Raw genomic sequence first — 18,135 nt, 5'->3', positions numbered from 1 at the left:
CAGCACATTAGCAGTTTTTAAAGACAACAACATGACAGATGATTTCTAACAGATGTCCACAGTTACCATACTTGAATAAAAAGCAGTTTTCAAGATTTGATGGGATGACAAAGACAGCTGGCCTGTAATTCAATCCAGAGCACCTATAAAAACCCAGGTGTGCAAACCCAAACTGTGCAAAACAAGGAAGAAACAGATCAGAAATAACCCAAAAAAAGCAGCGCTTACTTAATCAGATAAGACATGAGATAAAGTTGCCCATCCAGAATACATGCAAAATACTTCTTTGAAAGGGATAGCTTAAGTAAAAAATAGACCTCAGAGCAATTTTTGTTGCCATATATCATAGCTGCTTTACTTACTATCTTGTCTGTAATGATAACCTGCTTTAATAGTGGAATTTTTCCACTGGTCCCTCTGATAAGTAGAGTGAGAAACCTTAGAGCTATAATAAAGAAAAGATGAAAATCAAAGACATTAATTCACTTCAAAGAAGGCAAGGCTGAGAAATCTCAAATATGACTGCCCATTACCTTATCTCAACTGCACCCTACTTTTGAAAAGCACATCAGCTCTCTGAAGTCAGCACTAGACTACTCCTACATTTCAAATTGTTAGATTACATAAATAAAAATAAACTTGGCTACACAGCACTTCCCTGCAAGGAGAAAATGTCACAGTCCCAGAAAATAGATTTCAATGGAATGAAAGTCAACATTTCCAGAGCACTCTGCAACCAGGCAATCACTAAGTAGCAAGGGACAAAGGACCAGCAAGCACACCATTAGAATCACAGTTCTAATGAGTAGATAAAGTTTTCCAAAAAAGAATAAAAAAAAAAAAAAAATGAAGCACAGATGCTCTGAACACCACTGAACTATCATTAGAAGCCACCACAGATCATGAAACTTAATTACAAGAGATGTGATAACAGGTGACACTCTTAAGAAAGTTAAGAGAGAAAAAATAGAGACAAAACCAAAAGAATAATACTGGAACACTTCATTAATAGCCAAACCTAGAGATATAATGAGCATGAGAAAAAAAGGAAACGTAGATTGACTCTTCTGTGCTGGACAGAACATGACGACTATGACAGCTGATTTCCTGCTCTTCCTTCAGTCCTATTTGTATCATTTCTACAGGCACTCCTGTGCCAAACTGAAATCATCAGTATACCTGTCCTTGGAGATGCATAAAATCCATTTAGTGGTTTAACAGAACATCTTCCAAATGCACAAAAAGGACTCTCTCTTGCACGATCTGGCACAGTAGATATTCTCAAAGCATGAGCACAGACCAAGTTGTATGAGGTGACCTCTCACCACTTCTGCTCAGTGGCTACAGACACTCTAGCAGGATATCAAGGACCCATCCCTTGTAGTCACTCTTCTGAGTAATGGAAGCTGAACTTGTAATCCATGAGGAAGGGCAGACATTTTTCTGGCTATTCTCTCTAACAAACGTCGCCAAACCCAGCTGTAAAGCAGCAACAATGGCAGTCCATCTGATGCAGAACAGAGATTGGTGTATATGGCTTGATAAGTGCCTAACTGGTATTCTTACAAACATGTGAAGCATATGATTTAAACAAAGACAAAAACTTTTTTTTTCCCCCCTCTGGTTTAAAATCTTTTATTCAAAATTAGCCGGAGTGTTTCTTTAACACTGCAGTACATTCACACTGCAGATCTTTTCTGTGAGATATAAATGAGAGCACAGAGCCACTAAACCCAGGGTCAGGTTAACTGAGCACTCAGGTTTCTTTGTCTCTCACTGAAAATTCATCCAAACAGTCCCATGCATCAGTGCTCTTGGGTAAGACAAATAAAGCAGCAATAAACCTTCAAAGGTCTAGGAACACTCCAAGGAATGACTTTTTCACATCAAACTGTGAAGACTGATCGTTGTAGGTTAAACAGAAGCAGGTACAGTCTGACTGAAATGTCATCATGACAAGTACTTATCCAGTGCACCAGACATGAAACTGTACTCTATACCATACCAGAGTCAAGAATCAGAAAAACTCTATCAAAGATATGCTGGAAAGCAAAAGAAGGGATGTATCCAGCTTCTCTTGGGAAAGACTCAGCCCTGGGCAGCAGCGATATCAATGGTCTCCTAAGCATAGCAATATCCTGTCCTGCCATTTCTGTGCTGAGTGCTGTAAGTCAGAACCCATTGTGTCAGTCAGAGCAGCTCCTGGCACAGTCAAAACAGATTTTCCATTAAATGTGCCCATATGTTTCTGTGGCAAGCATTTCCTCCCTGTCAGGAGCTAGCATGCAACAATTCACTGAAATCTTTTCTTCCTTGATCTCATTCGGTAGATCTAAATAAGCCCTCAAGGGATACAGTTGCCCACCCTGCCTCAATTCCCTATTGGTAAGAGTAGCTCTGAAAAACGCTTGACCCTTACCAGTTTCCAATGAATCGGGGATCATTCTGGTCAATATAAACAGTTGTCCTAGGATCAACATAGAAACCAATGAGAAGTCCTCCCAGTAAGTAGCCAGCTGCAGGACCAAGTGCTCCCATGACATACATGATGGCTGAGGAAATAAAAGATCCAAGTTGTAAAGCAGTAAAAAGAATACTTTGTTACTCATTTGCATGTAAATTATGGATCCAAAAGTAAAAGATGTCTCATCAAGCAGAAAATTCTGTACCCAGAATTTGCTTCAAAGAAACAAACAAAAAGAAATCCTCAAAGGCTTTGCATAAAATAAAGTATTAATAAGAAAAGTACTGTTTTCTGCACATTTTCAGTCAAATTACAGATGGAAAAGTACACTGTTTTGGATGGGAAGCATATATGATTTTGACAATATTTTTCAACGTTTTTAACATTTGCTTTGAATACAATTTTTTTTTATATTTGTTTTGAATAAAAACAGAGCTTGAAACATAAAATATAATCAACAGTAAGCAAACAAAAAAGCAATGAATAAAACTTAAATAAGGCAACAAAGCACAAAGTACAACATTCCAATATAGTTACTGTCAGACTAATGCCGGATTTAAAAGAACCAGAGTTTAGACAGCAAATATTCCAATTTTTGGAGACTGACAGAATGACCTTTTTATCCATGCAGCCACGGACTTGGCCCTGTCGTACACACGGACAGCAACAAACCACATATAACATATTTCTACGGGACTCCTTCCTTGTTCAGAAGATTTAAAATTCTAATGCTATTATTAAGGAAACTTCCTAATTTAAAAAGCTAGTTAAATGAAAATCTCACATGCGACAACGCAGACGCTTATTTTACAGCACCTTCACCATCTCTCTGCTGGATGACAGCAAAATCTTTGTCTTGAAATAACACTTGAAATAACAAAGAAAATTGGAAAATTCTGTGATTCTATGATACTATGATCCTTCCTTAATGCATGCTGCAGCACCCACCCATTTTAAGATGTTTCCATCCCATGCATGAAAGCATGAAAGACTGAAGAGGTTGTAAGGGATGATCTTTGCTGCACACTTGCCTGTCTGGTACCACAAAAACCCTGAGGTCCAGCAGTACAGTAACACTTGTCAGGGGCTACAGTCTCACTATGCAGCACATCAGAAGAGACCTGGTAATCTAATCATCTAAAAAAAAACATCATCTTCACTCTCAAATCTCCATCTCTGCATGATTTTGGTGGAGCAGAGAGCCTCCCTGGTAGACCCTGTCCTGTTAGGTCCCACCTTCAATCAGACAAGCACAATCCTGAGGCTGCAGCCACTGAGGGAGCATAAAGGAGCTGTAGGAGCCTGTCTTTCTGTGGCAGCACTTAGAACAAATAATATCTCACAAACAAAATAAATGAAACCACGAAATCTGCCTGATTAGATGAAAATACCTCATACATTTTCATCTCATGTTTTAAAAAAAGAGAAAATGAGAATAATCTTAAGAGTAAAAAGGAGTTGTTTTTAAAAGTCTTATATTGCAGGAAAAAAAAAAATCACAAAAACTACCACAAAAAGTAAACTGTCTGCATAAAAAGTATTTTTCAGACTACAAATTTATTACTTTTAAGTTACTCCTTCTAAAACACATTTTCAATTTGTACGAAGCTGTAATTTGAAATAATGAGATTTCTCTCAGGTCCCTTTTGCCTAATGGTTTCCAGAACTGTGTTCACTATTTAAATGTATTCCAGCCATGTTCCCTTCTGCCTTGATCGCAAACAATTCTTTGCATGTGTAAAATGTTCTGCCGCACATTATAACACCACTGCTTAATGGTAAGTGGTTATATAAACTGCACAGTAACTGTTACTTGTATAATTCATATTATAAGGAGAGGAAAAAAAAAAAAAAAAAAAACACACCCATTGTAATAAATTATGTCCAATGAACATTTTCTTAGAAAATTGATTCAAAGAAGTACAGTCAACTCAGGTCTCTAAAAAGTTTACAAAGAGAAAACACAAAGGGAATAAAAGAGTGACCTAATCCATTCATTTCAGCATTCAGAAAAAAAAAAAAATACTTACACTGCAATTATTCAGCTTCAAGCCCACCACTAAAAAAGGGAAAATGCAGCAGCTGCTTGGGCTCAGCTGCACTACTCAGCACTTGTGCTATGTACACCTGATAACTTCAGAGACTGTTCGTATAAGCAGAAATTCTGTGCACTAAAGATAAAAATAACAGTGTACACTGCATTCCATTAGAGGAGGTGATGCTGCTGACCATTTCAAAAGCCTTTTCTAATTACTACTTGCTGATCAGGTTTCAAGACTTTTTTTTTATTATTTTTAATACAGCTTACAGATAACATGCAACATTCTGAATATTTCAGAAAACAGGGATATCCCAGTCTGGTTCAGGGCATAAAAGAAACCATAAGCTCCTGAGTTCACAACTTCTATTTCAGCATACTGCAACATCTTCTTCAGTACCCAGTAATGGTTACAATCAAAGACCAGATACCAGGTGTAATAAGTTGATCCTGATACACCAGCGGAGTATGGCAAGTAAAGTATTTTGATATTTCAAAATGAGGTACTTGACAAAATCTGCCCCAAACTGCTAAACCTTGCTGTGAAAATGACGCTATCTCCAAGGTACGGCCTTAAGTTAAGCCAAGGGTGGTTCAGGTTGTATATTAGAAAAAATTTCTCCTCAGAAAGAGTGGTGAGACATCGGAACAGGCTGCCTAGGGAGGCTGTGGAGTAGTAATTCCAGGAGGCATTCAAGTAATAGATAGACATGGCACTGAGGAATGTGGTTTGGTAGCATGGAAAGGTTGGCGGTTGGATTAGATGATCTTAGTTGTCTTTTCCAACCTTAGTGGTTCTATGATTCCAGGAGTCAGCCTGTCAGACTGCTCTGGGGCCCTGAAATTCTCATCACAGATTCCATGACAATCCACCCCAAAGCCTAAGAATATTGACTCCTAAGCAGGCCACCAATATTACCAGGTGATACAGAGAGGAAACTGAACTGGAAATAGATTTAGCCACAGCATCAAAACTGAAGTCTTTTCACAAACAGAAAGTTCTACAGACAACTGTTCCATATTTTTTTTTTCCATTTGCGCCACTAGAAGGTCTCAAGGCTTTGGATGAAAAGGATCTGAAACACCGCAGTGATGTAGGAACACCTTATTTGCAGCACACTGCTCAGCACTTTAACAGAAGCTAAAAAAAAAAAAAAAACACTTCTTAACAACAGAATGAGCTGCTGAGCCAGCCTGCACAAAATTAGTTGCACATAGGAAAACCCTGGATGTGCCTCTTAACCTCTGAGTTACAACCATCACATGTTCTTATGTTTGCAAGCTATCTTCAAATTTCTTGAAGTCAGAAAAGAACTATACTATTAAGTAGGAGTAATATTTTCACATGATTAAACAGAAATTGTGTATATGTTATATGCTACAGTTCTGTCCTGAAGAGCAAGCAATCTTAAGAAAATAAAATGGGAACACTATTGTTAATATAGACATTTGGGCTACAACAGCCATCCAGATTCTACTGGTTGATTTTCACCGAAGTGAAGAATTGTACCTTTCAGAGTTACTGTATTAGCCATCTCCACACTCAGTGCTGGCAAGTCTCTAAGCACACTTCTCAGAGAATGTGGATGACAGTGCACTGGCAGGTCACCCACCCTTAGCTGAAATATAGCCATTTGAGAACTACATGTGACATTCAACACAACCAGCTAAGTCTAGACATTGAAGAAGGTTTTTCCCAGAAGCTTGCCTAAGCTTGCTGCTGTTGTGATGTAGGATTTTCTGTCTTCAAACCAAAGCACTGTTTAGCCTACTGAAATTACATTGTATTTAGAAAGATCTTGCATGTTTTGTTTTGTTTTTTAAGTCTCCTTTTTCTCTCAAAAACTCAACTTTCTGGGGACATCACATCAGCAATTACACCTCATTCTCTGGGCTTCTCTTCAGTCTGACTGGGGACAGATTTTCCCAGCCCTCTCAAACCTAGTATTTCAGAACGTAGTTCTAACTCGATTCACTTAGTTAAATGCTTATTTGCTCCCATGATACCCAGCCACAGATACTTCAATTCCTTTGATTTTTTTTCTTTTTAACCTGGGAATGCCCTCTGCCTCACTAAGTATACCACTGGCATGGCATGTTATGTCAGGTACAACACCGTTACCACCAAGTTTAGGTGTGCAGTTTCCACTTACAGCTGGCTATGGCTAGCCACACTTAGCCACAAACATCTATCATGGCTAAGACTCTAAATGAGAGAAGAAGGGAGTCAAAGCAACCATAATTGAATTACAGATGGAGTTCACCACCAAGTAAAAGAGAATTAAGCAATATCATTTTTATCCATTGAAAAGTTTGTCCCAAGACATATTTCAATGAATACTTTGACAAAACAAAAATATTGTCTACTGCTTCTGATCATAGGACTTTCTTCTTCCAGAGAGGAAGAATCTACATAGACCCTATTTTATCAAAGCCTCTGTGATTACAGTAAGGTGGACTGAATCCTCTGTGGGTCTAAAAATCCCTGTGCTCACAGTACGTGCATAAAACAACATGGTTTTCAAAGGTACTTTTTCAATCTACTCACACAATAAAAACATATGTAAGCAGAGGTCATAAAAATACTTGGAAAGTCCCTTTCCTCCTATAGTCACACCAAATGACAACCAGCCTCTATGCATTTTGAGTATGAGGGTACATATCCCTATAGCACCATAAAAATGCATACCCCTCCAACTGTGCCTTTCCATGTTAGTAATGCTAGCACCAATAAAAGCAGCAAGCATTTTGTTCTGCCTAAATGAACAGAAAAGTCCACGTTAGTGGTCTACACCAGGCCATCTGGCTCCTGGGTTCTAGACAAGTTACTTTGGTTTAAGAAATAAAAACAAAGCAATATATTGCTCAGTCCCCTGCCTGTTCTCTGTGTACACACATCACCACACAAAGTTTAGCACTGGATGGAGAGGAACGTTTCTGAAAGACCCCACTGTTACAGTCTTGGCAACACATCACCACAGTACAACCAACCATTCACTTCATACATGTGTAAGACAAGCAGAATTTGATCTTTATTCTACTTTCAATTCAAGTTTAGAATTTGCAAAATCCTGCAAAATATACAGTGCTCATTCTGGAGGGATCTTTTTAGCTTGCTTTTTTTTTTTCCCTGTCAGGACAGTAATGCAATTTTGGTAGATTTTGCAGGATACTTTTTCAGTGAGATACAGATATAATCTTATCTGTAGATTTCAAATTTTTACTCTGAAAGATTAACTACCACCATAAAATGAATCTGTAGATTGGAAAACAGAGATACAAAGGATAAAACAAATCACCTACAGTTATGTAGCAGAGTGGAAAGGCCAGGAGTACAATTTACTTCCCCAAAGCAATAACTGTGTCCTGCCTGCTGAACAGCATTCATCCTGAAAGAACAGCAAGGGGAGAATAAAAATGACTCAAAAAGAAAACACTCATAAATTCCTAAGTAAAAGCCTGTGTTTATAGGTTACCTGTTTACAAGCAGAGGAATGAGCTTTAATAGAAATGACAAGATAAACTTTGTATGACTGAATTTTCTATATGTTGGGAGATTAAGAGGAGTGAATATGTGTGTGTGTGTGTGTGTGTGTGTGTGTGTGTGTGTGTGTAGTTTTATATCTGGGAACTACAAGAGGATATCTTTTCCAGTCTGGGATTTTGGCAATGGCCATAAGTTGTGCCAGGTGAGGTTCGGATAGGATATTAGGAAAATTTCCTCCAAACAAGTGGTGAGGCAATGGAACAAGCTGCCCAAGGCATTGGTGAAGTCATCGAGGTGTTCCAAGAAATGTGTAGATGTGGCACTGAGGATCATGGTTAGTGGGCACAGTGGGGACGGGCTGAGTTGAACTAGATGATCTTAGTGTTCTTTTCCAACCTTAAGGATTCTGTGATTGTATAAGCAAAAGAAGCACTGTCATGGTACGATAGCATCCTCTCCATTTCTACTGACAGCATGTTTCCTACAAGAGCTGTGCTGTCACTGGAGAAATAAACAGCAGGGCATTCCTTCATGGGATAGAGCAGATCCTAATTCAGCCTCAGCACAATGCTGGCAGGCAGAGGCCAGGATGGGTAACACATCCAAACCTCAGCCCAGCTCTACTCCATCTCTCTTATATCCCCTGACCAGCAATGGAGTAGCAAGGAAGAAGTGGAAAGCTTCCAAGGAAACACAGCTCACAGTCAAAAGGCACATTTATTTTCTCTGTTCTACACTCACCCATGGAGAAGCTACCCCAAAAACATAACTTTTAACCACTCCTTTGAGCCTGAAGAAAGAAAACTGAGTGTACATACAAGCAGAATCCAAGAATGCTTCACAAAAGCCTTGAAGTCAGGAAATCATGCAGCTCACTTCCTTCTTCATGAACACACAGCCAATCCTACCTATACATGCTTTAGGATTTTTTCTTTTATGTGGTTGTTTGCTCAGGAAAAAAACAGCGCTCAAAGCATTGTTGTGTATCAGCTAACAAAGTAAAGTTCAAATCTTTAAATCACTTCCTTTCAAAACGTATTAGCGTTACCACAACTTTAAGTCTATCAGATCCAGGGTTCCACAAAATAATAAACAGAGCAAGAAAGCTGTTCCACTAGCTTGACTTGGTCTTTGTATAGAATATGTTTGCTAACGTTTTTGCAAGCAGATGCAACAGATCCGAGAAACCCATTTTTAGAGCAGCATAGCCAGAGCACCATTTTACACACCTACCACACGAAATTAAATGAACAGATGCTTACAACATCATTAAAAAAAATCTGAAAGTTAAATGAAATACTAATATGCCCAATGACTTGCCAATGTCAAATGAAAAGCTTTAAACTTTTAGTTTTCTCTAACATATTTGTTACTAAGATATCACTTGTATCAAAACATCATTAAGAATCTTATAAAGCTCTTATTTCTGAACTGTGTTATGCATTGCATTCTAAGAGTACAGTCATTTTCTCGGGATCCAAATCCAGCGTCACAAAACATAGGGAAATAAGCCCAATCTTAACACGCAAAAATGAGCTGCCTACCCCTGTGTGTACCTCTCACATATGCCACCCCTGCAGAGCTGCTCCATGTCACACACTGTGCTGCAGAGCACAGCACTCATTAGATTACACTACTGATTATGTGCATCCAAAGCAAAATTTTAAAACACTGAAAATACTGAAGAATAAAGGCTTGTATTTGCGCCATGTTGTTTCAGCAGCAGAGAAGCCTGGCTTGAGAAAAGATTGCCCCTTTCAAATTCAAGAGCCAACTGCAGACTGCCCTGTTCTTTGTGATAACTCTGCTTCATTTAGAAACACAAATACTACACCTTTTCTGTTTCTGTAAAATCTGGCTTTTCTGTCTTTATGTTCATCTATAAATAAACATTTGCTGGAACATTACCGAGCACAACTTGTGGTTATTAAGTAAACATGGGAAAGATAAATCTGCTGCAAGAGCTTAGTGGAAACAGCTGAAATTTCATGTGCAGTTTCAAAATCAATGTGGTTAACCAAATTTAGACATCATGCACAAGAAAAATCTTGGATCAGATAATTAACCATAGCAAGCATTATCAGATTTTAAACAAATTTTAAGGGAAGAATTTTCAGTTGACAGCACTACAAATGCGCACACTGCTATCTCTGATTCTAAGTATATGGAAAGCCCCACAGATGTACACGGTTTGCGTGACCAAAGATGAGCTTGTCTCTGCTTGCATGATCAGAACTAAGATTGAAAACAAAGATTCTCTGACATTCTTTCCACAGATTAAGAGGTATTAGACGCTTTAGGTTCCCTAAAGAAATGTTTTTACAGAACAGAAGTGTCAACAACTACTCGAATACATAAATAAGAGAAAAATCAAAACTGCCGTCCTTCAACTTCAGAGTTTTTTCCCCATGTGTAGGAAATTTTGATGTGAAAATGCACACTTATAGAAATCAAGCTCTCAGACAAATACACACCCTACTTGTGCTGGATGCAATGAGAATGAACTGAAAGGCAAAACTTTGCTCCTAGCTGTTTTTCTCATGGAAATCAGTTACTAGAAACCTCCCCATCTCACCTCCCAGTTTTTTAAGTCTCTGTCAGTATGCCGAGTCATAAACATAAGAGAACAACTCCTGAGATGGCCACTCGCTGTGAGCTCCCAGACTCCAATGTTTCAAAAAAGCGTGTTACTTGAGATGCTTTCTACTATGAATATCTCTAACGAGTGAAACCAGGCAAAGACATCAACCACTCTGTAAATACCTACTGAGTGCCTCCTAAGTCCCTTCCAAATTCTTGACCTCTCAGCATCCCAAAATTACCTTCAAAGAAATGTCATAAAAGCAACATACATACCCATACAGTAAATGATCCACTGTATATAATTACTAGCCTAAATTCTAGCCAAACTACTGCTGTAAATCATTTTAAAACTTTGATCTCCAAAGTCCAAGCAATGACTTGTTAGATAATTTGCCTTATTTCCCATTCATTCAAACACTGAAAGCTAGTGAATGTATTATTCACGCAAGCAGGATCCTGTAAACTAGTGGGCTCCTCTCATGAGGCAGGCAGGCGCTTCTGCCATATTACTCAGCTACATTCCTAATAACAGGAATGATGCTGAAGCTGTCAGCTGCCTTAAAGAGATATTGGAGCTGCCCCTTGACTAATAGTCATTGTTTCCGTTAAGCCATGTCAAATGGGAATATCTCATCCCTGCCTTTTAATTGCTTGGCTTTGTTTTTTTTAATTGTTTGGCAGCTGAATGCGCATGCGCGTACATTTAATTTTCATTGAGGACTATCCCCAAGAGTAACTTCAAGCACACACTTGTGGACTCCCGCTGATTCCAATCTCTTCAAAGTTTCCTTCTTTAACAACACTTCTAACTGAAGTGGAGAAAGGCTGGCTTGTTCATTTGCATCACACCTCCTCTTTGGGTTATCATAACTGTGAAATATCAAAATGTGAGGGCTGAAATTGGGCCTCTGCAAGCAGACCTTGCCATGTAGATCACCAATAATTAAATGTATTTCCAAATTACGTGATCTTCAAATTGCAGTGAGAAAACTTGGGCGCACAGCCACCACACCATTAGAACCCCAGAGGAGTATTTCAGAATATTTGCACCTGTCACAGTTTTACATCATGTTCAGGAAGAGTGAGCAGACACAAATATATCATTCTGGTCTTCCTGCTTTGGGCACGGAGATCACATACATTCCCAGTGGGAACAGAGAAGAAAAGTCTGGTGAGATTTTTTCAGGCATAGGACCAGATTTGAGATTACACCAAGCACCCATGAAGAACAAGGAATATTTGCCAGTTTCTTAGCAAAATCTACGCACCTTAAGTACTTAATGTCAACAAATCTGGGCCTTACTGGTTTTTGTGTACAAATCAGATAAGGACACACACAAGTTTCAGATTTGCAAAGTTGGACACAAATTCTTTAACATTGGTGCAAAAACCAGAACCCTTGTGCCTAGGTATTTAACTACGAAAGAAAGAGAGAAAAACTAAATATTCCCTGAAAAGAATATCTGAGTATCTGTTGATAGTCAAAGAATTTCTGTATAAACTTATTTTACCTTGGTCCTACCAATAAGACAATGGAACAAAGAAGGAGATTGAAATAATCATTTTTTATCACAATTAATTTCCTTTCAAAAATTGGTTTATGCCTAGGAGGCACAGGTTAATTACTGAAAATGCTGGTGATTGCTTTTCCCTCTGCTATCTCTACCTAATAGCAAGCAAAGAAGGGCAAGCCAAATAACATTTCTTCTTGTTTTCCTTGCAAATTGTACTTACATTTTCATCCTTCAACTGAAACAACAGGAATTACAGTTCATTACTCATATCTAACTGAAAATCTGCCTGTAAGCAAAAACATATTATTCCAGTAATTTGCAGATGACCTTGTTAGCTTTATTAATGTTCATTGTGTTGCTAAAGAAGTTATTTTTCTACATTCACAATAGGATGAAATCTGCAATAGCCTGAACAAAATAGTATTAAATAACAATTGGGAAAGTGAAATGCAGAGCCCTATAATCATATTTGAAACCATCTTGAAAATATTATAGCAGGATGAAGACTCTGAAAAAAAAAAAATAATTGTCATGCATATGTATGTTATAAATACTGGAAGCTATTTATTTTGGCTAATGGACAACAACACCATTTCATGAAAATCTACAAAGAATCAAAATTTACCCTTTGTTCTCCTAAGAAGCGTTGTTTGAGTACTGTCACAAAACTTCCATTATGCTGAAATATTTGTTTCTGGAACAAAACCTGAGTTTTGGTTTCCAGATACATGTCCCTCTCCATCTCTGTGACTCCACAGACAGATCTCAAGGCAAAAGTGTGACTTCTTTCAACTCTCTGTTCTGCTTGAGCTAAGCTGAGTTTTTCACAGCAGCACTAGGAAAAGCAGGAAACAAAACCAATTTCTTCCCCATTTAAGCAATCTCCACACCAACAGCACATAGATGACAACAATGTCAGGTTGTCTTCTCCACCTCTACCCATAACAAAAAGCTTTTGGCTACTACGCAACAGTAAAATCTTCTTATGGTTCTAACCACAATTTCTAATAGAATTCAGGCAAGAGAATTAAAACCATCGACAAAGAGATGCTGCTTAGCCAGATCTTCAACCACCAGGACGCCAGAGATAGATATCCAGAGCCTAGAACGTAGAACCAACTAACAGGTCTTGCAGGTCTAATATGACCTAAGTAACAGGTTTTGCAGGGAACCCAGTCTGTGCCAAGCCTGAGTGTGGACCACACAGCCTTATGACAGACAAACAGAAGAATCTTCCATAAACCCACACAGCAACATCAACTACTGAAACTGCTGTGAGTTTCTCAGGCCCTGATACTGATTCAGTGAAATGAGTTGATCCAGATCACGGCCTAATAACCTTAATTAAAAGAAGAATCACTTTAACAGGACTTGTGACACAAATGTGTGCTGTTCTGTCTCACTCAACGGGTAACACTGAAGATCTACACTGAAAACCCATACAGGAGCCTTAACCTTAGCCTTGGCCAGAGTGAAAAAGCCATTCCTCTCCTTGGTGAACAGCCTCAGGAAATAATCCTTAGTTGACAAAGGGGTTATTTTCATCCTTGTGCAGACATCCCAGCCTACAGAGAGATGCCTACAATAACTGCCCCATAGTGAGTTAATGGGTGCTCCTCAGGGAAATGAGTTATTCCTAAAGTGCCCTCACATGCTTGAGACAGTCCCATAACACTGGACAAAGAAACAAGTCATTGCCATTGACAAGGTCCTGCTCAACTTCGATAGATCAAAGAACGTGAAAAGCCAGAGATCTGAAAGAAATTAAGGGAAAAAGAGATGGGAGTCTCACCGAACCACAGAGAAAAAGGACGAATACAGTTTCACAAGAAGCTGAAAGAAAATTAACTCATATTTTTCACTTTAGACAGAAGGCCACCAGCAACATAATTTGTTACTAACTGATTCTATAAATGAGACTGCTCACAGCTCAGTTGGGATCCTGAAAGAAATGAATATTCATCTCATGGGGAAAAGCAGATAGCAACATGTAAAGTCAACAGTCAACTTTTTAAAAATGAAAATATTTGGCTTTTTTATTACTAGGTAATGTGTTCTACATATTTTGGTTTGCTCTGAATTGGTTTGTCAAATGAAAATAATATATATATATATATAAGTATATATATGTTTATATATATATAAATATTATATATGTGAGTGTGTGTGTGTATAAATATGTATATATATATAAGTATATATATTTAATGCTAGTTTATATTCCCTCATATGGATCAAAAGTTAATACAACAGAGGTCAAACATTTCACCCTTATCAAATATAAATCATTTTATCTAGATGACAAAAAATGACTGAATCAATATATTACCAAACAAAAACAAAAAACAAACAAACACACAAAAAACAGATTTAACTGAGTAATAACCTGCAAGGAAAAAAAAAATCAGAATATTTTAATTGGTTCAACCAAATGTCATCGTTTAAACACTGAGTGCAGCACTGAAGAAGTAATTACTGTTACAAGAGGTTCTCCTTAATGATACTATTATAATTACATCTGCCTTCCTTTTTAAGATATAAACTGTAACTGTGATTTAGGGCTCCATTTGGAGCTCATTCTCTGTCACAGCAAGATATGTTAATATGTTAATAAAAGACAGAAGTGTTACTAACTTGCAATGTTAGCATTTCCAAGAAAAAAAGACATATTATAAGAATCCTTCCAAGATATTTCAAAAGCCCATAGATGGAAAACTGAAAAATTCATAATCGGCAATAATCACTTTCACTGTTCAGATAACTACTCAGCTGACATGTTTTGAGGCAAACTGGCCAATGTGCTTTTATTTTAGCTGTTATTTTTCAATAAAATCTGAATATTCTGCTAAATTCTCCTTTCTGTGAGTAGGATAAGCTATGGCAGTTTTGTATCTTAGCTATTTAGCTTAGTAGGTTATTAAGCATATTGTTATTTTCCATTAGTAAAAGATACTCTCACACGTAGCAAACAGACATGAAAATCATAGCGGCCAGAGGCTACGGACAAATGATTTTAGCCAACTTTAGACACACTTATGTAGGACTAACTTTTTCAGCAGGATAAATAACTGCAGGAACAATATTCCTAGGGAGGTGTTAGGCTGTCTGTAACTGTGAGAGGTTCACTTTAAGTTAAATGCTTTTATGGATATAGAGCTTTGCATAGGGACAGCACTGTAATGAAATCTAATTCAACGGATGTCAGAGCAACTGAACATTATAGTCCTTTCTGGCCCAATAAAGCATGAAATTACCCCATATATTCTCCTTTCAGCTCTATCACAGTGGACTTCACAGTCATCATCCTTTGGACAGAACGACTCCAAGAGCCAATAAACTTCTTTACCTACCTCACCGAACCACCCCTAGAAATCTCCAAAGCCCTTCCCCAGGTAAGAGAAGGAGCAGAGCTGGCCCCATGCTCATCACCTAGTGCTCCTTCCCATCAGCTGAGTCTTTATTAGAAGCCTTACAACGGGTGGGCTCAAGACCAGCTATGGCTCTTCAGGCTGCATGAGGTATTTACTTCCAGATTCCACTGGAAGACGATTACCCTTGCACATGCAATCTGCAAACTATCACAACCTTTAATCAGCTTACCACAGGCAAGTTAGGCTTAAGTTTGCACGGAAGATTAAATGTGAGCCCTAAATCCCATGAAATTCATTGAAAGTTGGGTCCCTGACATACTCAGGCTCCTGGGAACACCTTAATAAGCTCAGTTATTAAATTATTCTGACAGACAGAGAGATAGACGGGGATGTCATTAAAGAATGACACAGAGAGTTACCTGCAATAACCAAGACAATGTTACTGGTGGTCTCTGCTGCTGGCAGATCACAACCAAGTACAGTGACAATCCACTTTGCATCCTTCCAATGTAAGGCAGACTTTTACAAGTGACAGAAGAGAGATGACTTTGCATACTGGTTGATCCCTAACTAAACTTTCAGATTCAGACTGAAAATCTGACCACAAAACAAATGAAAGCACACAGTTTACAGATGGGGGAAAAAAGAGTAAAAATAACAATGAAAAAAAATCAGCATCTAGTACTCCTTCAAAGAGCAAATACAAAAGATGTATTATATTTCTATGTTTATACAATAACTGTAACTGTAATCCACCGTCCAATTTTAACAAACTGTATTGTAATCAGATTTTATAACAGTATAGATTCAGTATAAACTCAACGCTGTGCTCACCAGTATTTACTAAGACATATTTATTTTGCTTCTAAAGGTATAATATAAAAGTAAAATAATCAAATACCAAAGCATGACAATTAAACACTCTTAGGTTTTTACTCACTTGTCAATTAAGATTTACTTCTAATAAGCACCACAAATAAAAACACTACATACTAGGAAATATTTTCCTTAAGAACAAAAACCTCTCTGTTTAAAACTTTACCGTGAAGTAAAAATATCACACAAATTATTCGTAAACTAATAGAAAAAGCTGAGGTTCACATTTTCATAGCATTGAATGCATTGCATATGAGGATATATTTCTTCTCACAAAGAGTGCTGAAGCATTGGCACAGACTGCCCACAGAGGTGGTGGAGTCACTGTCCCTGGAGGTGTCCAAGAAATGTGGAGATGTGGCATTGAGGGATGTGGTTTATTGGGCATGTTGGGGATGAACTGGTGGCTGGACTGATGATCTTATTGGTCTTTTCCAGCATTCATGATATTATGATTCTATTTAACACATTCCTTTCTATAATCTAATTTGCATATATATAATAAATTTTAAAAATTACTCAAGGATCACACATCTACTTTTGCCATCACTGCTGCCAGAACAGTGAAAGAGCACTAATAGATCAAACAAAACAACACAAGCCAAAAAAATGGTGTCTGCACAACTGAGAAATGGAGGACCTTCAGCCTACTGCTGCCTCTGACACAGGTGAAGTTCTTCAGCTATTTCATATAGCATATCTCAGCAACACTCACACCGAAGGCAGCAGTCACACATGGCACAGTAAGTTCAAAGTGTACACCTGCACTTTGAAATGCCTCTTGAGAGGGTTTCCTCTTTTCCACCATGCAGTGGGCCCATTCCATCACTGGAGTAACTCTTGACACCAGACACACTGACGTGGCAGCACTGATGTATGGCACACCGGAGGAACACCAAACCTAGGGTTCAATTCTAACCGCCTAATCTGCAGAATTTGTTGTTAAACACATCACAGCTGCTCTTTTCATGCTCCCTGAGCAGCACAACTACAGCTAGCACTATTTTGCTCACTTTGCAAGTGCTCTGCTGAGATTTTGCTCAGCCTGAGACAGACGTACAGAACCAAAACTCCTTTTGGATCAAATGTAGTTAAATCACCATCTGCTAACTCATATAACAAACCACTCAGGCAACTGTTTCTTTCAAAACAGAAAACTGAGAGTAACACAGTACTGTGGTTTTAAAACACTAAAACTGCTGGGAAAAGCTTAGCAACTGAAAGATCAAAACACTGCAGTGAAAAACTAGCAGGGAGATGACAGCAGAATCAGACATTTGTTTTCAGCAAATACAGCTGAATAACCAAACAAAAATATTACTTCTTAGTTTCACACGCACTCAACTGTGCAGAAAATTCCAACAGCTTGCCTTTCCTTCTCCATAGGAGAAACAGTTCAGAGATACCACATCAGGCTCCTATCTTTGGCATATTTAGCACAAAGCTGATGGGCCCATAATTCAGAATTCAACCATGTATGTTCATTGGCCAGACCTGCAAGCCATTACCACAGCATTAACAACATTCAGATGGAGAGTCCCCGAGGACAAAGGAAATGAAGTGCTATGCACTTAAAAATCCATTCATAATTGGAAAATCCAAATGTTTTTGTTCAGCTTTTTTTCTTGTGACATTCTCATTAAATATTGTGACTCTAATCCAGAACTCTGATTTATTCCCTGGAGAAAGTATAGATGAACTGTTTTGACATGTTAATCTTTGACCATTCAGTAAAGTGCAGTAGGAGCACTTTGATCACAACACATGCAAAATCAGAACATATTTAGCAAGACAATTAGCAA

The 18,135-nt window shown here is 38.1% G+C and overlaps 1 protein-coding gene across 2 annotated transcripts in view; it reads right to left on the bottom strand.

Moving 5' to 3' along the window:
* Positions 1–18,135, bottom strand: part of SLCO5A1 (solute carrier organic anion transporter family member 5A1) — a 67,996-nt gene that overhangs the window by 37,136 nt on the left and 12,725 nt on the right. For both annotated transcript variants that reach the window (XM_072328661.1, XM_072328660.1), the window contains one exon: positions 2,420–2,552. In XM_072328661.1, the coding sequence (XP_072184762.1) occupies positions 2,420–2,552 (133 nt within the window). The remainder of the gene's footprint in view (positions 1–2,419; positions 2,553–18,135) is intronic.

The sequence above is a fragment of the Excalfactoria chinensis genome, chromosome 2 (genome assembly GCF_039878825.1).
Source record: "Excalfactoria chinensis isolate bCotChi1 chromosome 2, bCotChi1.hap2, whole genome shotgun sequence".
In the NCBI taxonomy this organism is placed as follows: Eukaryota; Metazoa; Chordata; class Aves; order Galliformes; family Phasianidae; genus Excalfactoria; species Excalfactoria chinensis.
The sequence above is the reverse complement of the archived record's forward strand: the minus strand, read 5'-3'. Positions and strand labels throughout refer to the sequence as shown.